The sequence below is a fragment of the Silene latifolia genome, chromosome 5 (genome assembly GCF_048544455.1).
Source record: "Silene latifolia isolate original U9 population chromosome 5, ASM4854445v1, whole genome shotgun sequence".
NCBI lineage: Eukaryota > Viridiplantae > Streptophyta > Magnoliopsida > Caryophyllales > Caryophyllaceae > Silene > Silene latifolia.
The window spans coordinates 5,640,489-5,661,066 of record NC_133530.1 but is presented as its reverse complement, the minus strand read 5'-3'; the positions used below and the strand labels follow the sequence as shown (position 1 = coordinate 5,661,066).

Here is a 20,578-nt window from a genome sequence, read left to right as displayed (position 1 = left end):
TGCGATAGTAAATTATCCAAAGCGCGATCCAATCCTATGATGATTTTGGCTAGTCATTATTTAAGTGCAACAATAAATCAACAAGCCATACCCCTTGACTCGACCAAAGGAGCTCCGGCAAGTATATAGCCGATAATGCATCAAAATAATTAACGGAGTGAAGGAGTCTTCTAGAAACTAGGCCACCATAGGTATATTACTTCTATTATCCCACAATAACCCACTCCATATATACTAATATACCTATGCAACATTGACCAAGTCTCGTACATCTTTACTATACCCTTTTTCCGGATAAGTAATACTCCATATTATTATTGAACTTAGGCAAGAATGTTTTTTTTTTTTTTTTTTTTGAGGGTATATTATCTGGTTTAGCTCGAATTTGAGTGAAATATGACCTTTAGAGTGATATAATTTGTATAATAACCTTATGTGAGAGAGAGGACACAACTTACCATTTTATAAGGTTAAAGAGGTACTCTCTCAATTATCAATTGTTTAGTAGAATCTCACGCTTATGAAATGGACTCTCTCCTCCGTTTGGGTGTGAGTAGGGCGGTAATCGAACCGATTTGAGCTCGAGCTCGGGTGGGCTAGAAAGTGGCTCGAAAACTTGAGCTTGAGCTCGGAATCCGCTCGGAATTTTTCGAGCTTAAAAAATTTAAGCTTGGAATCGGCGTGGATTAGGCTCGAGCTTGGTTAAATCATTATTTTCGTTACTTTGTTTAACTTTTAAATCAAATTTAAAAAATATATATTTTTAAAAAAATGCAAATATAAAATACTTATCAAATATAATAGAAATATAGTCATAAATGTTAAAATTAAATTTTATTAAGAACAACAATTGTGAAATGCCAAAATTAAATTACAATAAAAAAATAAAACGAGCCTAAACGAGCTTCTGATCCGAACTCTACTAAGCTCGGAATCGGCTCGGATGTGGTCCACCTCAGCTCGAAATCGGCTCGGAATCAGTTTTAACCGATTTCGAGCAGAGCTTTGACCGAGTTGATTCCGAGGGCTAGCTCTACGAGCCGACTCAGATCATTTACTGCCTTAAGTGTGACCCACATCTGTTTACATGACTATGTAATATGGTATCAGAATGTATTAAACTGGGTTTTTATTCGCCAACTGAGCTAGTGACTAATAAAAGTTTGTCCCTAATATTGTTAAGTATCACTAATTGGGTCCGTTTTAGTATTAAAACGACTTTATCTAATCCTAGCTGGAAAAAAAAAGTTATTCTTACTTGTGACATCTCAAAATCACCTTTCCTTTTTATCCTTATTTAAACTGGTTATGAGACGTTACAAATGAAAATTTGCAGTACAAAGATAAAACATGACAAACATCATGATGAAAATGGTTTGATCAGAGAATGAGATGAGCAGTAAGCTACTAATTCTTCAATCTGTTTTAAGTTTAAAACCGGTGAAATACATATCATATTTATATAAGGATGCATAGGAAAAAAACAATATACTTAACTCGTCTAAAATGACAATTTGTGATGAGATATTGCCAATTGGCAACCAGAACATCATTTATTAATGCAAGAAAATCAAGAAAGACCGTGAGACCAAAAGAACAAAGAAAAAAGATGACCAAAAGCGGAGAATTCGTTAAAGTATCGTTGTAAGTATATAGTTATAGATTTCTTTTAGCCATGTCACTCGAACAAGTGAACTAAAAATAACCATCTTTATTCATTCAGCTGCCATCTCATGACCTGGCCGCCAATCTTCATTTGACCCACGTGTTACTTTTTTTTATCTAACATATTTAATATTAATATAATCTAATATAATATGTTCATGCAAATTCTTTGGATTTTATTTCTTACGTCTATATATTTATATATATAGGGTTGTTATCTAGTTAAACAAACTCGTTCTTCATCGGCTTTCTTACCTTAAGAAGTATACACATTTTACAAAAAAAATAGTAAAAAAAAAAAATGAGTTCCTCTTTCGACAATTCGTTTAACGATTCATCGTCCTCTGAGTCGATTTCATGGGACGATAACCTGAATTTTTCGGGTTTTGTTCCATTTAACGTGAACGATTCCGAGGAAATGTTTTTATTAGAAATGTTGGCAACTTTGCCTAATAATACAACCACGACCACGACCACGACCACTGCTGTAGGTGCAACAAGAGTTAAGGAGGACGAAGTTACGTCAACTTTAACGACAACATTGTCAAATGACAAAACTACCCTTCCGGAAAAGTCATACAGGGGAGTCCGGAAGCGTCCATGGGGTAAATTCGCAGCCGAAATAAGGGACTCAACTAGGAATGGTGTTAGAGTATGGATAGGAACATTTAACACGGCCGAGGAAGCGGCATTGGTGTACGACCAAGCTGCATTTTCGACACGAGGATTGTCGGCCGTGCTTAATTTTCCGGTGGAGAGAGTTGAGGAGTCTCTTAAGGAGATGCAGTATGGTTTTAGGGAAGGGTGTTCTCCTGTCTTGGTCATGAAGAATAGATTATCTGTTAGAAAAAATAAAAATATTTGTAAGAAAAAAAGAGAGGTAAGAAAGGAGAGTAATAATAGTGTGTTTGTTTTTGAGGATTTGGGTTCTGATTATTTGGAACAACTCCTAGCTGCAAGTGAAGGCATTTTTTAGTAGCAACGGAATTTGCAGTGAGGATCCTCTGTCTCATTTGGTGTCCCATTCTGTGTGTCATACCACTTAGCTTCTAACACCTCAACAAATTAATATATATTGTAACTAGTTTAATACCCGTGCAAAGTTGCACGGGTATATTTTAATTAAATGAGAAAAATTGACTTATTTATATCTTATTTACACAAATTATAATAAAATGGCCCGCTTTTATATATGCATTGTTCATTTATTACTTATAAATGAGTCGCCTTTCCATGAAAAGGAACAGTCTCATTGCGTAATACGGTCTTACACAAGAACAACGGGCTTACTTATGACGGGTAAATAAGTCAAAAATTATCCGCCTTTCCATGAAAAGGAACAGTCGCCTTTCCATGAAAAGGAACGGTCTTCCTTATGACGGGTATATCCGCCACAAGTTTATGAAAAATCAACTATTATCCGCATGGGTAAATAAGTCAAAAATTATAGTGTCAAAACTATTACCCGCTTGTCTATATCTACCATGTAAGTCTTGATTTACCCGTTACAAACTTGTAACGGATATTATCCATTACAAATAGGAAATTTTTTAGTAGCAACGGAATTTGCAGTGAGATCCTCTGTCCCATTTGGTGTCCCATTCTGTGTGCCACACCACTTAGCTTCTAACACCTCAACAAATTAATTAATATATATTGTAATATTTTATTTCGCAACAAGTGACGTGTCGAAATGTAAGTGGTATGGCACATAGAATGGGACATCAAAGTGGGTCAGAGAATCCTCACTGCGGAATTTGAACCCAAGTTATGAGTACCATCGTTTAATACTTTACCAACTAAGTTAGTTGAGAAGACATTTAGTTTATAAGGGAAATTTAATTTGTTTATTTATTTATTTATTTTTTGGGGATGAATTTGTAGTTTTTATGATTTGATCCCATTGATTGAGGATTATGTGATTGTTTATAAATTTCGTAATTTGAAACGATGATATATACGTTGACGGGATTCTTAAAATCGAATTGTAGAGGAAGAAATTAAACTCGACGGGATTCCTAAAATTGACTTGAACCGATTGAAACCCTAAAATTTGGTGAAGAAAAACTGAACCAGCCCGACCGAGGACAAACTACTAATGATATTTGACTTGATGATTAAAAGAATTTGAGAGTTTTTTAGATTAATAATAGGGTTTTTTGTCAGAAACTGCCTTTTATTTAAGGTCATTTGTGAACAATTACCTTTTATTTTATTTTTGGCTTTCAACTACCTTTCATTTCTTCATTTTGCGAAAGTCTACCAAAAATCCACTTCCGGCAAAAAAAAGTCTTAACTTTTCGGCGTTGACTTACCATTTCATGTTAAATCTAACTCTTTACTTCATAACCCTAATAATCGATGATAAAGATTGATTAAACCCAACATTAATCACCTCAATTTGTCTATCTCTTACCCGAATCAAAGTCCTAATCACCGAAACAAAATCATCATTGATATTAGTCTTAACATGGTAAATAATACTTCAACAATAATGATCTATTATGACCTTTTTGGCAAAATTAACTCCTAGTGTTAACTATTCGAAAATAATCATGGATTCACTCTTAAGATTACTTGTGTGCTACTATCTCATTAGTTTTCTTATACCCACCATCTTACCCATGAAGAGAGAAAGAATGTACTTTAATATGACTTAGATGGACAGTAGGTTGATGAATCATGAGTGGTTTATAAGGTTGTTGAAATGTAAGAGTGGAGGTGAAAGTGGTAGTAAAGTTCACGATGGAGATGGAGATTGAGATGGTTGATTCGTTGATATTGCTTTGAACAAACTTTTGATAAGGTGTTGGGCATGAAGATGAGCTTTATCGGATTTTGTTAGGTGAACAAAGGGAGAAATATGGGTTATATGTGTGAAAAAGGGAGAAAAGAGCAAGTCAACGCCGGAAAGTTGACTTTTTTTCGTCAAAAGTGGATTTTTGGTAGTCTTTTGCAAAATGAAGAAATAAAAGGTAATTGAAAGCCAAAAATAAAGTGAAAGGTAGTTGTTCACAAATGACCCTAAATAAAAGGTAGTTTCTGACAAAAAAACCCTTAATAATATGTTCAAAACAAGATAAATCGATTTTACAATATTATCGTTTTCAATTTGAACACACAATTGAATTTCATCTCATAATCTAGCCTCATACTGATAACACTAAATCCGACTTGAGTTATCATCCAATGATGATTCAACCATATTAACAGTATCGACTCAAAATATGTCTGAATCTGTATGAATTATGATGGATCAGACCAGATTCTCGCTATCGACCGGAGAGATGTCCGAAACCTATATGATGGATCAGACCAGATTAGCATTATTGACCCCAAATATGTCCGAATCCAGCATGACGTGATCCATCTTCATCCAACCCAGTTACCCACTACATGACTACATGATATACCAGAGATTTGAGGGTCTTAAGAGTTTCTTGACCTTCATGTTAACGCAATTCCAAAAGCACCAAGTATCAATTGATGGGCACTACACCGAGTTTCAGTACTATCGTAATCAATGTAAATTATTATTGACCCTTACATTACATTACTAAGATATTCTATTTAAAGTATGATGGTACAAAGATCAATATCATTAGCTGAAGCAAGCTTGGTTTCCATGAGAAATCATGGAAACTATTTATTCTGCATGAATGAAGTTTACACGCGATTATCACAGCAAGTCTGGTAGAAAGTTGACATATTTACAGATGGCACCTAACCAAGACATGCCTGCCCATGTTGGAATGTTGATCATAATCTCATGTCACGAAAGTCATTGCCCTGGCAACTGCGAAAGAGACCTGCGATATATACGAACCTTATCAATGGCCATACGGTCCTAAAAAAACAGCAGCCCTCTGTTTTACCAGGAATATGGCACGGAGTAATATACTAGGGGATAGATCGTTTTTATTCGGTGGGATGTAATAACAAATGCTATGTAGTATGCAATGGATTCTTTTATGAGGGAGATGCAGGGGAGAAAGATGCTATAGTGATAAAATGGTGTTTAGACAAGTTTTAATTAGAAAACTAGATATTGCATTAAGAGCTTATCGATTATATATTCCTAATCAATAATCATACTTTCTCTTCCCTTCACTTCTCGTGTGAAGATCATCTACCCCATTTAGGGTGTGTTTGGATAGCAAAAGTGGAGGGAAAGGAGGGGAGGGGGAAGGAGGGAAGGGAAAGGGAGGTAAGGGAAGGGGAGGGCAAATGTTTGGATACAATTCCTTCCAAATCTTGCCTATTGTGGAGAGATTTTGATTTGCCTTGGAGGAGGGAAAATGGATCCCTCCAAATCTCTCCCCCTCCATTTCCGTCCACCCTTTTTTGCTATCCAAACAAGGGATTTTAGATCCCTACTCTCCCTCCCTTTCTTTTCCCTCCAAATCCCTCAATCCAAACACACTCTTAGTGTCTAATCCTCCTCTCACCTATTTTACCTCGTTCTTTATTTCAAAACATACTCTATCATAACTCGGAGGGGGGTAAAATGGGACATCAGACGAGACATCAAATGGGGCATATGCAATACATATGATTCTTATAAGATCCATAACATGGTAGTTAGAGATATCTGCTCAAGTTACAATTCATCACCATTAAACTACTATGATCTACGGAGTAGTTTTTAAACAACCAACTATGAGCTAGTTTGTAAGCAATTCATCACCATTAAAATAAAGATAACACATGAAGCATATGCAAATCCACAGAATTTTTTTTAGGGTTTTCTACGTGTACCCCCGAGTTTTTCCAAATTTTAGCATCGGCCCTCGGTTTTCTAAAATCATCTAATGTACCCCTAAACTCAATGATTAGTTTCAAAACTACCCAAGTATTATAATTCCGGTTTTTTAAATGGTCAAATCTAGTCATGAAAAGTTATTTACTGATGAAAAAACAAAAAATAACCTAAATGCTCAAGTTTTGCTCTATGTATTATGGATGAGAAATCAACAAAACTTGGCGAACATCACTTTTAAAAGAGCGAAACTTGCGCATTTAGGTCATTTGAAGAATTATCCATTGTGTTCACTGTTCAGAGGTTGCATAATTTTGGAAAACTGTGGGTACATCTTAGAATTTGTAAAAATAATGTCATATCATAAGAAGACCCTATTTTATACGGAGTAACATTTTGGAGATCATTAGTTTATTACCTCAAAAGTCATAAGAGAATATATATATACCTGAATAACCATCCTTGAAGCTTAATAATTGACAAGCTAGTTGATACTGCTGCCAGCTACATTTTGATCATTCTCCTTTGATTTGTTCCTTGTCCTCACAGAAACAGAAGAGTCTGTTTCATGGACTACAACAGATTCAACCGTCTTTTCCTTCGAGAATTGTGACGCTGCGCCACGGGCGCCAGCTATAGCCTCACTGAGACTGGACGAAATTTCTAACCTGGAGGCCTTAGAAGTGCCAGGTTTAAGTGATCCCGGTTTCAGTGAGAAAGAATACTTCGGATCTGGTAGTGGAAATTTGATAGGATATGGCGCTTCCACTGGACGCAGACCTCTTACTGCTCCCTCATATATCTATTTCCAAAACCCAACAACAGTTCGAATGTATCCCGTTAGTAGCGGTAGGTCGAAAATGAGCACAAAAATAAAAAATCCTACCATTATATCATATGTAATTACACTTGAATATGAGTGTCAGACACTAACTTAAAGAGTTTGCCTCTCTGGCTCTTCTCAAAGCAATTAGAATACGCATTTTTACCGGTATAATTTATTGCATGGTTTAAAATCTCGGCCGAGACGTATCGTATTGCCGGCGGCCAATACGAGATATCCCGAGATGTAACGAGTAAATTAAAGATAGGAAAATATCGGCCGAGATGACCGATTTATGACGTGCATCGGCCTACTCAGCCTGATACAGCTAGCAATGAACTGAGATGAACACGTTATAACTTGTAGGGGCCAAATTTTGTAATGAAAAGCTCTTAAGAAGTGTGTAACATCGGTCAAACTAATTATTCTAGTTAGAATTAATTTTAACTTTTTATGAAATAGCCAATAGGTGATAAAATATCTACAAAAGCTTGTAAAATAAATATCACCGCGATAACCACGACTAGGAGTGCGGCGGCCGAATCAAGGGAGATTCCGCAACACCGCTACCGCGATCGCAACCGACACCACAATTTTAAACCATGGTTTATTCAATTATTCCATCCTAGTTCAAGGCCACAGAATAGTGTGCCTATGACTCCATCAAAGTAAACCAACCGATCAACACTGGCAAACAAACCCTTCTCTATAACTAAAAAAAACTACCTCCCTGATATACATATTGTAATTTCTAAAACACAGAATCAAGAATCCATCTTTGGGTATGAAGAGATGTTTGAGAAATAAGGCCTAAAATCACCAAAACATCTCTCTTATCTACTATTGTGATCTCAGCTTCCGTTTTTGGCTCTTCTAAGAGAAATATTCTATTGATAAGAGTCGCTATATATTTCATACCAACACCTTGAGTACCATGTTCTGTACGATTACATCCGCAAAAGGAAAGACACGCAGTGACAGAGATTATATCCCACAATTAAAAATATAACCAAATCTAATATATTCACATATACCTTCCTTTCTAAGTTGTACACACCTTGACGGCCTCGCATTTCAAATGGTATGATCAGTTTCTGCAATAATAAACCAAGGAAATTAAACGAATTAATATCAACCATCCATTCATACACATGGAAATGAAATAGTGAATTTCACGATTCTTTACCTGTGGCTGCTCACACAGCCAGCAATAGTCTGTTTGCCCCTCAAGTCTGACCTGTGACGAAACAAAATACTCATGTTAGAGGACACATGCAAACCTAACCAAAGAATAAGAAGCAGTATCTCAATGCTGCCTTTGAGGGAAGTAAATTAAAATGACAACCTAAAAAAGAGAATAGAATTTACCCCTTCTGGCATTTCCTCCCAGCGTTGGAGTTCATCACATGTAATACATCCAACCACCTCCACACAACCTGCTCTTAAAAGGAAATTCTGTAAGGAGATAAGATAAGAACTGAAATACCTAATCAAATACAAATGAACAACAATAACCAGTATTAACAACGAAGAAAATAGGCTCATTTGTTGGAATGCAAGTACCTAGAATACTAGAACCTATAAACGTTGAAGTGTAAAGTGTAAACCATATGAAACATCATAGAAAGAAACATTCTAACTGTATGCAACAAGTCAACTATTTTTAAGGGAAAGATCTAGTGATGAACCTTTTCTCAGTAATATGAAGAATGATAACATGATAAATCAAAACAAGAGAGGCAGATTGGCTCACCGGTAATATAGTCCAATACAAATACAATACTTCAAAGCCTAAGTTATAAAAGGACATTTCTTTGGGACATCCGGAAAACATATCAAAAGTTGAAGTAACAACCACCATCACACAAATGCACAACATTGCGACAACAACATTACCCCAGTTCGTTTAAGGCTCCTACTTATGAAAGGGTTGGGGTTGCGGGGTTGTGAGGTGAAAATAAAGAATTACCCTTGTTTTGGGGAGCAATTTCTACGTGACTCATGATGAATTTGCTACTTCATAATAAAACAATTGCAAATAGTTTAGCAAGCTAGGTTGCTTTATTCCATCATATTCCACGGCCAAAAAATAGCACGTCTTAGGATCCGTGTAAGCAAATCAACAGATCAATCACATTAGCAAATAAACCCTTCTCTTTATGACAATAAACTTAATAATTATTCTAGTTTCTAAAACACAGAAATCAAGAGTAACAACCTAACAATCGTGAGACTGGATAGTTTTCTGGGAACTTGAGGTCTGACACTCCGTTAACTGCGTAGATTTCCTTGTAAAAATCCTCCATTGCTTTTATGGTTTCAGGCTCGGGGACCTTACTCGCAGCATGGATCCAAAGCCGACCTTCATCAGCCAAAAGCAAATATCAGATGTGGGAAGATGCACATTTCAGATCACAAAACATTAACATCCAAAGCACACATTTACAAGCATATACTCCATGAAAGCCATGATCTTTGAGACTTTTACAAAAGCAGACAAAACATTTTTCTTACTAAAATCTACACTAAGAAAGAGTTCACTTCTCCAAATCAAATCGAGATACAGAGCTCCTACAAGATTCATCAGCAAGCTGCATCTTTCAAACATAAGTTCAAAGAATAAATCCAGCAATTAAAACCAGAACCAGCACCAGCACCACCACCAACAACAACAACAACAATATTACCCCAATGCCTCAATAGCTCCCACACACCACACATGGTGGGGATAAGGAGGGTCCGATGTAGGCAAACTTACCCTTGTATACATCCAAAATGTTCCGACTATTTCCAGTATTTCTTCCCTCAAAAGTTCAACTCCATATATTCACATTATACCAAATCAACTGCTCAAAACTATTTCCAAACGTTGAACACAGTTCAATGTGATTGAAAAAACATGGGTTTTTGATTAATTTCCAAATTATTCAAAAATCACCCATCTTCAGCATAAACTAATGATGTCAATATCCCAATTCATAAAAACCCATAAAAAAGAAAACGACTTTGTATCAAATTCACCTCTAAAATGATCAAAGTAATCAACATAAAAACTAAAACCTACAAATAACTTCGTCCCAATCATTTAATATCGCTCCCAAAAAATTAAGAAGTAACAATTAATCAAAATATAATAACAAACGCAACAAAAATTACCCATCAAAATAAGGAGGTTCAAGATCTATATTACACTGTAGCAATTTTTATCAGAAAAAAAAAATAGTAAATATTTTTTTAACAAAAAAGAAAAAGAAAAAGAGAAAACCTCGAATAGGAGAAGGCCATGAACGACCTTCAACACGCTTGATGCCATGAATGAGAAGAGAAGCCCATGGTTGATGCATTGTTAAACATGGATTTGTGTAATTTCCTCCATTGTTTCTTCTCATCTTCTCCTTTTGACTTTTCTAACTTTTTGCGGTAAAACAAAAGTACTCCGCAGTTTTGCGTTAAACACTGGTTTGTGTAATCGATAATACGAACGAGTCGGGTTTGGGTCATAATAGTTTGAGTTCGGTCCATGTTAATGACAATGTTCAGGATTAGGTTAAAAATGCCTCGCAATATTTTCTTATTTATCATATTTAATTTAAAAAAAAAAAGTTAAAAGATAAATTCATATGCTAAGCGCAGGGGCGGATCTAGGATTTCAAGTAAGGGGGGCACAAATTTTTTTTAATACATTATCTTCCATTTAAAAAAAAACAATATTTACTTCGCTAAATCCATAAATTAGTGTTGTAAAGTGGAAAAATAATCGGGTCCTTTATAATTTTTTTTGCTTGCTATAATCTTAAATGTAATCGATAAATAATTTCTCTTGTCATAAGATAAAAATATAAAATAGTATCTATTAGAATAATTATCACTAGTGTTTCAATGGGAGACTAGATTAATAAGACATCACTATTTTATTCGTAGATCAAGGGTTCGATTCATGTGCTAAACAATTTTTGACTATGAAATAAGAGACTAAACAATCTGATATGGGCCGTATTATGGGCCTAGTCATCAAAAAAGATGTTTTTAACAAAAAAAGTTGGCACTAGGAATAGAACCTGCAACCAACTAATTGCTTGACAAGGTTCCTACCAACTGAGTTTCCATCTTTTCTTGCTTAATTATGAGACCGATACATATTAATATTTACAACCTCATGGTGGGCACGTGCCCACCCGGACCCCTTAGATCCGCCCCTGGCTAAGCGTGAAGTTGTCACTTTAGACATGGTACTCTTTAAAAAAAAAAAAAAAAAAAAAAAAAAAAAAAGCTTATGGTAACAATTTCAAAAAGTAATTTTTTTTCCAACCCAAAATCTCAAAAAATAGTCAATTTTTTTTGAAAAAAAATTGATTTTGCAACTCGTACTCATAAGATGTGGCCAGTCAAAATTTATACGTCTTTCAGGGTGTATTTGGATTGAGAGATTTGGAGGGAAAGGAAAGAGAGAGAGTAAGGGATTTAAAATCCTTTGTTTGGATAGCAAACAAGAGTTCGAAAAAAGAGGGGGAGAGATTTGAAGGAATCAATTTTCCCTCTTCCAAATCTAATCAAAATCTCTCTATAATATATGAAGGAAAATTGTATTCAAACACCCATATCCTATTCCCCATCCTCGCAATGTAAAAGTCCTAGCAATGAGTTCAGACAAAACCCCAAGCAATTAAACTTTTTTGTTTTCTTACACTAATTTTAATACAAATGAGTGTGATTACCTAAATCAAACAATTACTCAACTAATGTGTTAGGGTAGTCGAGGTTGAACATAAGGATAGGGTGAGTTTATACACAATTCGATTCGTTTCTAAGTTTAGTTTAAACAATAACTTTGGATGAACTATGCTATGAACTTGGATTGATGCTTCAAATCTTGCTTACAACCAAAATAACCCAAAGGAAACAACAAACTATAACTAAATTGAAAGCTAATTAAGGAAAGATTAGTACTTGATTAAGTAAATATTAACAAAGTTCGAACTAAAATGGAAGTTTTCAAATCTAGGGTTTCGTAACTAAAATGGAAGTTTTCAAATCTAGGGTTTCGTCCCCTCTAAAGATTACAAATGGAGTATATATATTCTTACATGATTAGAAAAACGGGCCAAAACACAGTGTTCCAGGGCGGGGGGAAGGACCTTCCCAACCGGGATCATAGTCAGGCTCAGGTCCTCTCGACCGGCAAGGGGTGGTCCCGACCAGGAGGTTGATAGATGAATCATCTCAACCCAAACCTTAAGGTGATGGTTGAGGCCCAACTATTATAGTTATTTCTATTACGCTCCCTCACTCAAATGCCCGTTGGGCTTGAAGAGTGGTTGGTTGTCACCTGCCCCCTGCACTGTGTCTTTGAGTTTCCACTTCGAGTTTTTGAGGGGTTTTGAGGTTGCCAGGATTTGAACCTGTGACCTTCGGTCACACTGGCTCTGATACCATGATAGATGAACCATCTCAACCAAAATCTTAAGGTGATGGTTGAGGCCCAACTATTATAGTTATTTCTATTAGAGGCTTCAAAGGCGACTTTCTCCGATTCTTCATTCCCTCCTTTCTCCCGCTAGGGAATGAGAACAACTACATGGCCCTTTGAGTATTTCCCATTCCTAGGTAGGAAACGATAGGTGTTAGTAGGGAAGCTCCAAATTCACCTCTTTTGGATTTTGTTCCTTCATTGCTTTGAGTTGGGTTTGCTACGTCATCTTTAGTGGGGCTACCTAGAGGCATGGGCCACCCCTAGGACACGTGTGGTCCACCTAGTTTCTCTTTCTTCCTCTTTGGGTCGGGATTGTATTGAATTTGACTTTGTTAGCTCTATTTTTTTACAAAACGCCTAAATACGCAAAAATACTAGAAAAAGACACTCATAACCCAAAATCGCTAAAAAAAGGATCAAAGCAAGAAAAAAAAAGGTCAAATATGATACATGATACATCAATATTTCCTTCATGCAACATAATAACATTGTGCTCTTAATGTCCCATTGGTAATTTGTTTTAATTTCACTCTAGAGGTCATGAAACTATACTTATTGAAAATTTATTTTTTGTTTTAATTTTTGTTTTCCAAAAGATTGTTACCATAATTTTATGACGATAAATAAAATGTATATCGTACAAAAAAATCCTATTTATTAAACGAACAACCACAAATCCTACGTGTCAGTCTGTGGTTGAAAGACCAGTTTTTTTATTTATCTACATATAAGGCCCACCCACTACGTACACATGTACGTTCAGATCCTTGAATTAATTTGATTCATGTAATTGCTCATTATTAACTTGATTAATAATATGATTATAACTTTCCCTCAAAAAATGTAACCAACAAAAACTTTCCCTCAAAAAATAATACGATTATAATTTTTTTTTTTTTAATATTCATGTGATTGCTCATTATTAACTTGATTCATAATATGATTATAACTTCCCCTCAAAAAATGTAACCAAAAAAAACTTCCCCTCAAAAAATAATACGATTATAATTAGTATTTTTTTTAATATGATTAATCATACAAAAATTGATCACGACATAAAATAACATAATCGACGGCTGAAAAAATCCAATCGATTAAATAGCCTTTTGCAAATTTGACGAAAAAAGAAATACAGTACAATGGACTTCAAAACGGAAACAAAACTAAAAAAACAACTAATAAAAAATAAATAGATATATCACTTAAAAACCAACAAAAAAAAATGCACTTATGTTTTGTACACTTAGTCAAGGACTCCACGTTAATACCGAGTACGCCAAATTTGCATGAAATGAAAGAATACCGAAATGATAAAAAAAAAAAAAAAGCTAACGAATTATTTTCCTAGAAAAAAAATGATCAAAATGTTAAATTGAAAATATACATATACAAAAATATCAATTGAAAAAGGGGATTATTGTCTGCAATAGCCAGATATCCTTATAAAAAAGATCCATACATACTATTTTTCAAATACTTATAATCTATCCTTCATGCATGAAAATCAAATGGTTAGATTGAGGGTGATTTTGAGCAAGGGAGAATGAGGAGTTTAAGATTTCATATAGTTTAAGTGACGATAAGGGAGGAGGAGTGGCGGAAGGGAGTGAGATAGAGTAAAAATTACCTTTATTAGTGAGTGAGCTGCGTAATTTTTTTGGCCAACTTGGTTGATTGTGGGTTGATGTATTTATTTGAGGTTAAACTAGGATTTATTGAGTGATGAATGGTAAATGTAGTTATATAAGGTGGGAATAGGGTTTCTTAATGGTGATTATACAGGCCAAATTAAAAAAACCAGAATGCGGGTCTTTATTAAGTGTCCATGTTAGATAATCTCAAGTTGGGTACGAAGTATATCTGTATATGTAGTACATGACTCGACCCAAAAACTGATTTCTATACGTTTAATTTTTGCACAAATATTAAAATGTCAAAACGAGTAAGGAAGGGAGGCATTTGATAATAAAAAGACTTTATTACCCCAAATCAAAGTGGGGTAGGCCATGGTACATAGCCATTTAGAAAGGTTGTAAGTAACTAAAAATAAAAACATAAGGAATCAAATGTACGATCCAAAATGGAATACGTAAGTAGATCTGGCAAACGGGTCAACCGGATCGGGTCATTTTCGGTCTATCATAGTATCAGGTTAGTTCGGGTCGGGTCGGGTCACCTCGGGTTTCGGATGTTTTTGGCTCATTTTCGTGTCAAGTGGGTCGGGTTATTTCGGGTTCGGGTAATTTTTGAGTCAATGATTAAAAGAGAAAAAAGTATGTTTAGTATTATTACCTATTTTTATTTTAGTTTTGCTAATTATTCTTTATTTTAGTTAGTCATTTCAAGTCTTTTTTTGTTAACTAGAGCTATGTTTTGTTGGGTCATTTCGGGTCGGATGGTTTCGGATCGGGTCATTTCGGGTCACGTCAGTTCCGGGTCAACAAAGTCCGTGTCATGTTCGTGTCGGGTCGGGTCGGGTCAATTCGAGTTTCGGGTCACATTCGAAGGTTGTAGTTCGGGTCAATTTCGGGTCAGGTCATCAGTTGGGTTGGATTATTTTGTCAGATCTATACGTAAGGAACTCAATGGAATGAACGAAGTATTAGGTGATAATGTATATTGACCCAGGCTTGGATTATTGTATATAACCAAAATGTATATCTTTATAAGCTCATAGATGGTGGAGGTCAACAAAAATATATAAAACGATTTTGTTATATGTATACGTCGAATTGCAGTATATTCGATATAATTTTTCAAAATTATATTAAATACAATGATATAAATGCATAGGTCAAAATTCTCACTTTGAATATGCACTTCATTTAGTTTCGTGCACAGTTTGACTAAATGATTACCGAGTTTAACAATTTGTATAAGTTTGCAACTTTTTAAACCTGTGCAATTTCACTAATTTTGTGTTAATTTTCATCCAAGTAATTTTGTTTTATTTCACACAAAACAGACTTTTATTAAGCCACTGGAGGAATAAGTGAATAACAAGAAAAGGTAGAAACGTAAATTTAGCTAACAAGAGTACATATCATACTACAACAAATACTCAAGTAATTGACTCTTACGTATAATTTATGTTAATTAAAATTTAGTTTATAATTCATTTCTAAGATCTTAAATAAAATTTTATAACTCATTTATTAGATTTATAAGGAAGATTTTTCTGCTTTACTTTGAAATTTGATCTTGATAATTTACATTTTCTTATAGTAACAAAATCTTAAAGAGCATACCCGTGCAATTTGCACGGGTTTAAAACTAGTATTCTAGTTAAAAGTATTGTATCTGTATATAACTAGAGTTCCTTTTTTACTTCATTTCATTCGGTTGACCTCTAGTAAATTTTTGTTTTGAAGTCGAATTATGTTGTCGAAAATCGAAATACTACTACACATCAAGCGTCTCACAATTACTCATTTTTTCGCAACACCATTATTAAATTTCTAGAATTGCCACTTCATCTTACGTATTGGCCCCAAAGATTGAGGACCTTATGTCGCCGGGCACGAGTCGCGAACCCACAGGTCCACCATGTTTTTCCTCATAGTTTTGTTTGGCCGGCACTTTTATGGTGTCTAATCTCTATTTTTTTGGGTAAACTGGGTGTTCACCATCGATAACAGTGTATAATCCTTTCGCCGCGGGTGCTCTCACGAAAAGGTAAATGGCTGGTCAAAGAGTTTGCTCCATTCTCGTGGGCAGGGATCGAACTCCTAACCTCATGGTTAAAGGATGAGATAACCAACCATCACATACACCTAGAACTGGCCATCAGCATGGCCTGGCCTGGCCCGGCCCGGACTCAGCCCGGATTGGCCCGTTATTTTATGCAACTTGACCTGACCCGGCCCGGCCCGCCCTGGCCCAAGGCCTGGTCCTAAAATTCCAGCCCGACCCAGCCTTGGCCCGCCATTTTAGCAAAAAAAATAAGAAATAGAAATAAATTCGTAAGGCCCGTCAGCCTGGCCCGCCTCAGGCTTGGTCCTAGTCAAGCATATCCCAGCCCGACCAAGCCTGTCCCTCCTGGCCTGCCCCGGGTCTGACCAGGAGAGCCCGGTCCGGCTCTAGCCCGGCCCGAGTACAGGTCTACATACACCAAATCCATCATTTGATTATGGTGTCTAATCTCTATGATGAAGTTGACTAATGTGATATAGTGGGCCAATTCTCGTGATTGCATTTGGAGATCACGTCCTATACAAACTAACAATATTATACTATACCAATCCTTGTCAATGAATGGAATTATTTTATCACGAGATGTGAATTAACAATGTTATATTACATTGAATATCTTATATAGAACGATTTTATATAGATTGAAAATGAGTAAAACATAGTTAATGAAAATTCTTACTCGATGAACAATGTCAAAATTCTTTTTAAAACATATACCATTTGTTTAGCTATATTTTTGGTATAAAGATCACGAGTTAAATTATTTCTAGGATGAGAACTTGAGAAGTGAACAAAGATGCAACTTAACTCGTTAAAAAGCATTATCAAAATAATTAAATAAAATAGGTAAATAAAAGATAAATATGCATGAATGAGTCGTGATTGTTGTTTCGGCAAGTGAAAAATGATTAGAACTTTTTTTTTTTTAAAAATAAATAAGGTAGTTGTTAAAAGGATCATTGCGAGTAGTGACAAAATGAGATAACAAAACCCACTTAAAATGGCTCTATGTTGTGAAATATTTTTCGAGCATGAAATCGCTATTAGGAGCGACGATTGTTGTCCCATACAACCGCCGCTCGTGGTGGTTTAGAGCGGGATTCCTCCACATACTCCATGAAATAATGAAGACAAATTCCAAGAATAGGAACATATAGTACGTACGGCCTATCAAATTATGTCAATACATCCCACAAACTTGTCTTTTGTTGATAAATAGACATTGAAGTTAACATTTCATTTAATTAAATCAAAGATTCCGTATATTCCTTAACTCCAGAAAAAAGAAAAATGTAGTGCAACTATCAGTTATGGAAGAGCAGTTGTAATTAAAGAGCATATTTCATAAGATGCCAGACTCATTAAACATAAATTTTCATATAAATACACTTATTTTTTCATCCATTATCTACACAATAAGTTCTCATTTCTCTCTATTAAGTTTTGTTTGCTCTCCTTAATGTAGGCAAAATAAGTAAGCTTTTAAGTTGGTAAGCCTTCTATATATATGTCTTTTCATGCATGCTATTCTTCCAACTGCAATAACATTACATATGCTTTTTTTTTGTACCAAATAATTTGCTAGTCCATAAATAAAACTACATTAATTTATTTAAATATGAGTATATAACTTTTCTTTTTTTTGTTATCTTTTGTCAAAATGATCCTCATATAATATGTTTGATATTGGTAGCTTAGCTTAGTTCACTAATATTTACATATCGATCTAGAGCATCCATGAAATTAATTATTACCGTTAATTGTTGACGGCTTATTTAAAAAAAAAAAAAAGGTGTCTGAATGATTGACGATTTCTGTATAATTCTTGATATATAGTAAAAATTTAGAAATTACTGTATATTTGGAAAAAAGAGCTTAAAAAGTTAATGTGATAGGTTTTGTAGAGTAGAATGGATAAAGTTTTTATCCATAAGTGTAAGTACATATTAAAGGTGAGAATAACAACGTCTGATTTGTTATTGGTTGCAGAAGGTAAGTAGAGAAAAAGAAGGATAAAAGAAAGAAAAGAAATGGCAAAAGGAGAGCAACTAGAAGTGCTGAACGCACTTGATATAGCAAAAACACAATGGTACCATTTCACGACGATCATCATAGCAGGAATGGGATTTTTCACGGATGCCTATGACTTGTTTTGCATCTCCCTTGTGACAAGGTTATTGGGTCGGATATACTACCAAGTTGAGGGCACGAAGAAACCAGGGTCACTGCCAATTAATGTGGCGGCCGGAGCGTGAGCGGGTAGCCCTATGTGGGACCCTTGCGGGTCAACTTTTCTTCGGTTGGCTAGGAGACAAGATGGGCAGGAAGAAGGTGTACGGTATCACATTGGTCATGATGGTCTTCTCCTCCTTATCCTCGGGCCTTTCATTTGGAAATAGCGCCAAGGGGGTGATGACCACCTTGTGCTTCTTCCGCTTTTGGCTAGGATTTGGTGTTGGTGGGGACTACCCTTTGTCTGCCACCATCATGTCTGAGTATGCCAATAAGAAGACACGAGGAGCCTTTGTGGCTGCCGTCTTTGCCATGCAAGGCATAGGTATTCTGGCCGGGGGAGTCGTGGCACTCATTGTCTCATCAGCCTTTGAGAGTAAATTCAAGTCTCCAACTTATGCTGAGAACCCCGCCCTGTCCCGGCCTGAGGAAGCCGACTATATCTGGCGGATAGTTCTTATGTTTGGAGCCATTCCCGCGGCCCTGACCTACTACTGGCGGATGAAGATGCCTGAGACCGCCCGCTATACTGCCCTTGTAGCAAAAAACGCCAAGCAAGCTGCATCTGACATGTCCAAAGTCCTAAAGGTCGAAATTGAAGCGGAGGAAGAACGGGTGGACCAAATCGCAAGGAGCGATAAGAACCAGTTCGGTCTATTCACTGTGCAGTTTGCCCGACAGTATGGCCTTAAATTGCTGGGGACCACCTCCACCTGGTTCTTACTAGACATTGCCTTCTATAGTCAAAATCTCTTCCAAAGAGACGTCTTCACCTCAGTGGGATGGATCGGTCCCTCAGAAGACATGAGTGCCATCAAGGAGGTTTACGTGATTGCTAGAGCTCAAACCCTGATTACCCTTTGTGGGACTGTCCCTGGCTATTGGTTCACTGTGGCCTTCATCGACATCATCGGTCGGTGGATCATCCAGATGATGGGTTTCATAATGATGACAATCTTCATGTTTGCCATTGCCTTCCCGTACGCACACTGGCAAAAGAAGGAGAACCGCATAGGATTTATTGTTATGTATGGCCTTACCTTCTTCTTTGCCAATTTCGGGCCAAATGCAACCACATTTATAGTCCCTGCGGAGATCTTTCCCGCTAGGCTTAGGTCCACCTGTCACGGAATATCCGCCGCCACAGGCAAAGCCGGTGCCATTATTGGCGCTTTCGCGTTTGTCTACCTATCCCAAGATCCTGATCCGCTTAAGAGGGAGCATGGTTACCCCGCCGGTATTGGCAAGAAAAACTCCCTCATTATTCTTGGTGTTATTAATTTCGTTGGAATGCTCTTCACCTTCCTTGTGCCTGAGCCTAATGGTTTGTCTCTTGAGGAGGCTTCTGGTGAAGTTGAGGAGGATTCATCACATGATGAACGCCAAGGATCCGCTTGATTCCAAATACTAAGACCACCTAAAACAAAGGAGGATCTAAGACAACTACAACTAACTCTTTAATTTTCTTTGCTTTTGTGTGTCATGTATGCCGGCGATATAGCCACGATTCTTCGTTTCCCTTTTTGTAATGCTTGATTTCCATTCTTATGTTTTGCTTTGCTGTAAAAGTTGGCTTTGTCGGAGAAGATTATAAAAATCTTCAAGCGTCGTTAGAATCAGACTTAGCCTGGATTGTATTTAGGCTCTACCAACGTAGTTTGGTAGGTCTAAGAAGGAATGTTTAAAGAAAAATGAGATAGCGACACCTGGTGTAACTCACTTTCAATAACACCGAGGACGTTTTAGTAAATTACCAATAATTTTCAGTTTGTCCCTGGACTTTTTGAATTTCAAACTATTTTATTGAAAAAGGGTAATGTGGGAAATACATTTCTTGTTATCAATTAATTAATGAAATTGATGAGAGGAAATCAGATTTAGCTAATTCGGTACTGAAAAGAAGGTTGCCAATTTCATTTAATGGATAAAATTTTGG

At 36.1% G+C, this 20,578-nt stretch overlaps 2 protein-coding genes and 1 pseudogene across 2 annotated transcripts; 2 read left to right on the top strand and 1 right to left on the bottom strand.

Annotated features, from left to right (window-relative positions):
• Positions 1-1,966: 1,966 nt before the first annotated feature.
• Positions 1,967-2,641, top strand: LOC141654719 (ethylene-response factor C3-like). The gene has a single exon (XM_074461836.1). It carries the CDS (start codon positions 1,967-1,969, stop codon positions 2,639-2,641), a length of 675 nt encoding a protein of 224 aa, XP_074317937.1.
• Positions 2,642-5,084: 2,443 nt separating this feature from the next.
• LOC141656509 (uncharacterized) lies at positions 5,085-10,698 on the bottom strand. The gene is made up of 7 exons (XM_074463419.1): positions 10,513-10,698; positions 9,466-9,609; positions 8,616-8,683; positions 8,434-8,484; positions 8,282-8,341; positions 6,873-7,226; positions 5,085-5,474 (listed from the first exon to the last, which is right to left on the bottom strand). The coding sequence occupies exons 1-6, from the start codon at positions 10,634-10,636 to the stop codon at positions 6,909-6,911; spliced, it is 765 nt and encodes a 254-aa protein (XP_074319520.1). The 5' UTR covers positions 10,637-10,698; the 3' UTR covers positions 5,085-5,474; positions 6,873-6,908.
• Positions 10,699-18,440: 7,742 nt separating this feature from the next.
• Positions 18,441-20,040, top strand: LOC141655833 (putative inorganic phosphate transporter 1-3; annotated as a pseudogene).
• The last annotated feature ends 538 nt before the right edge of the window (positions 20,041-20,578 follow it).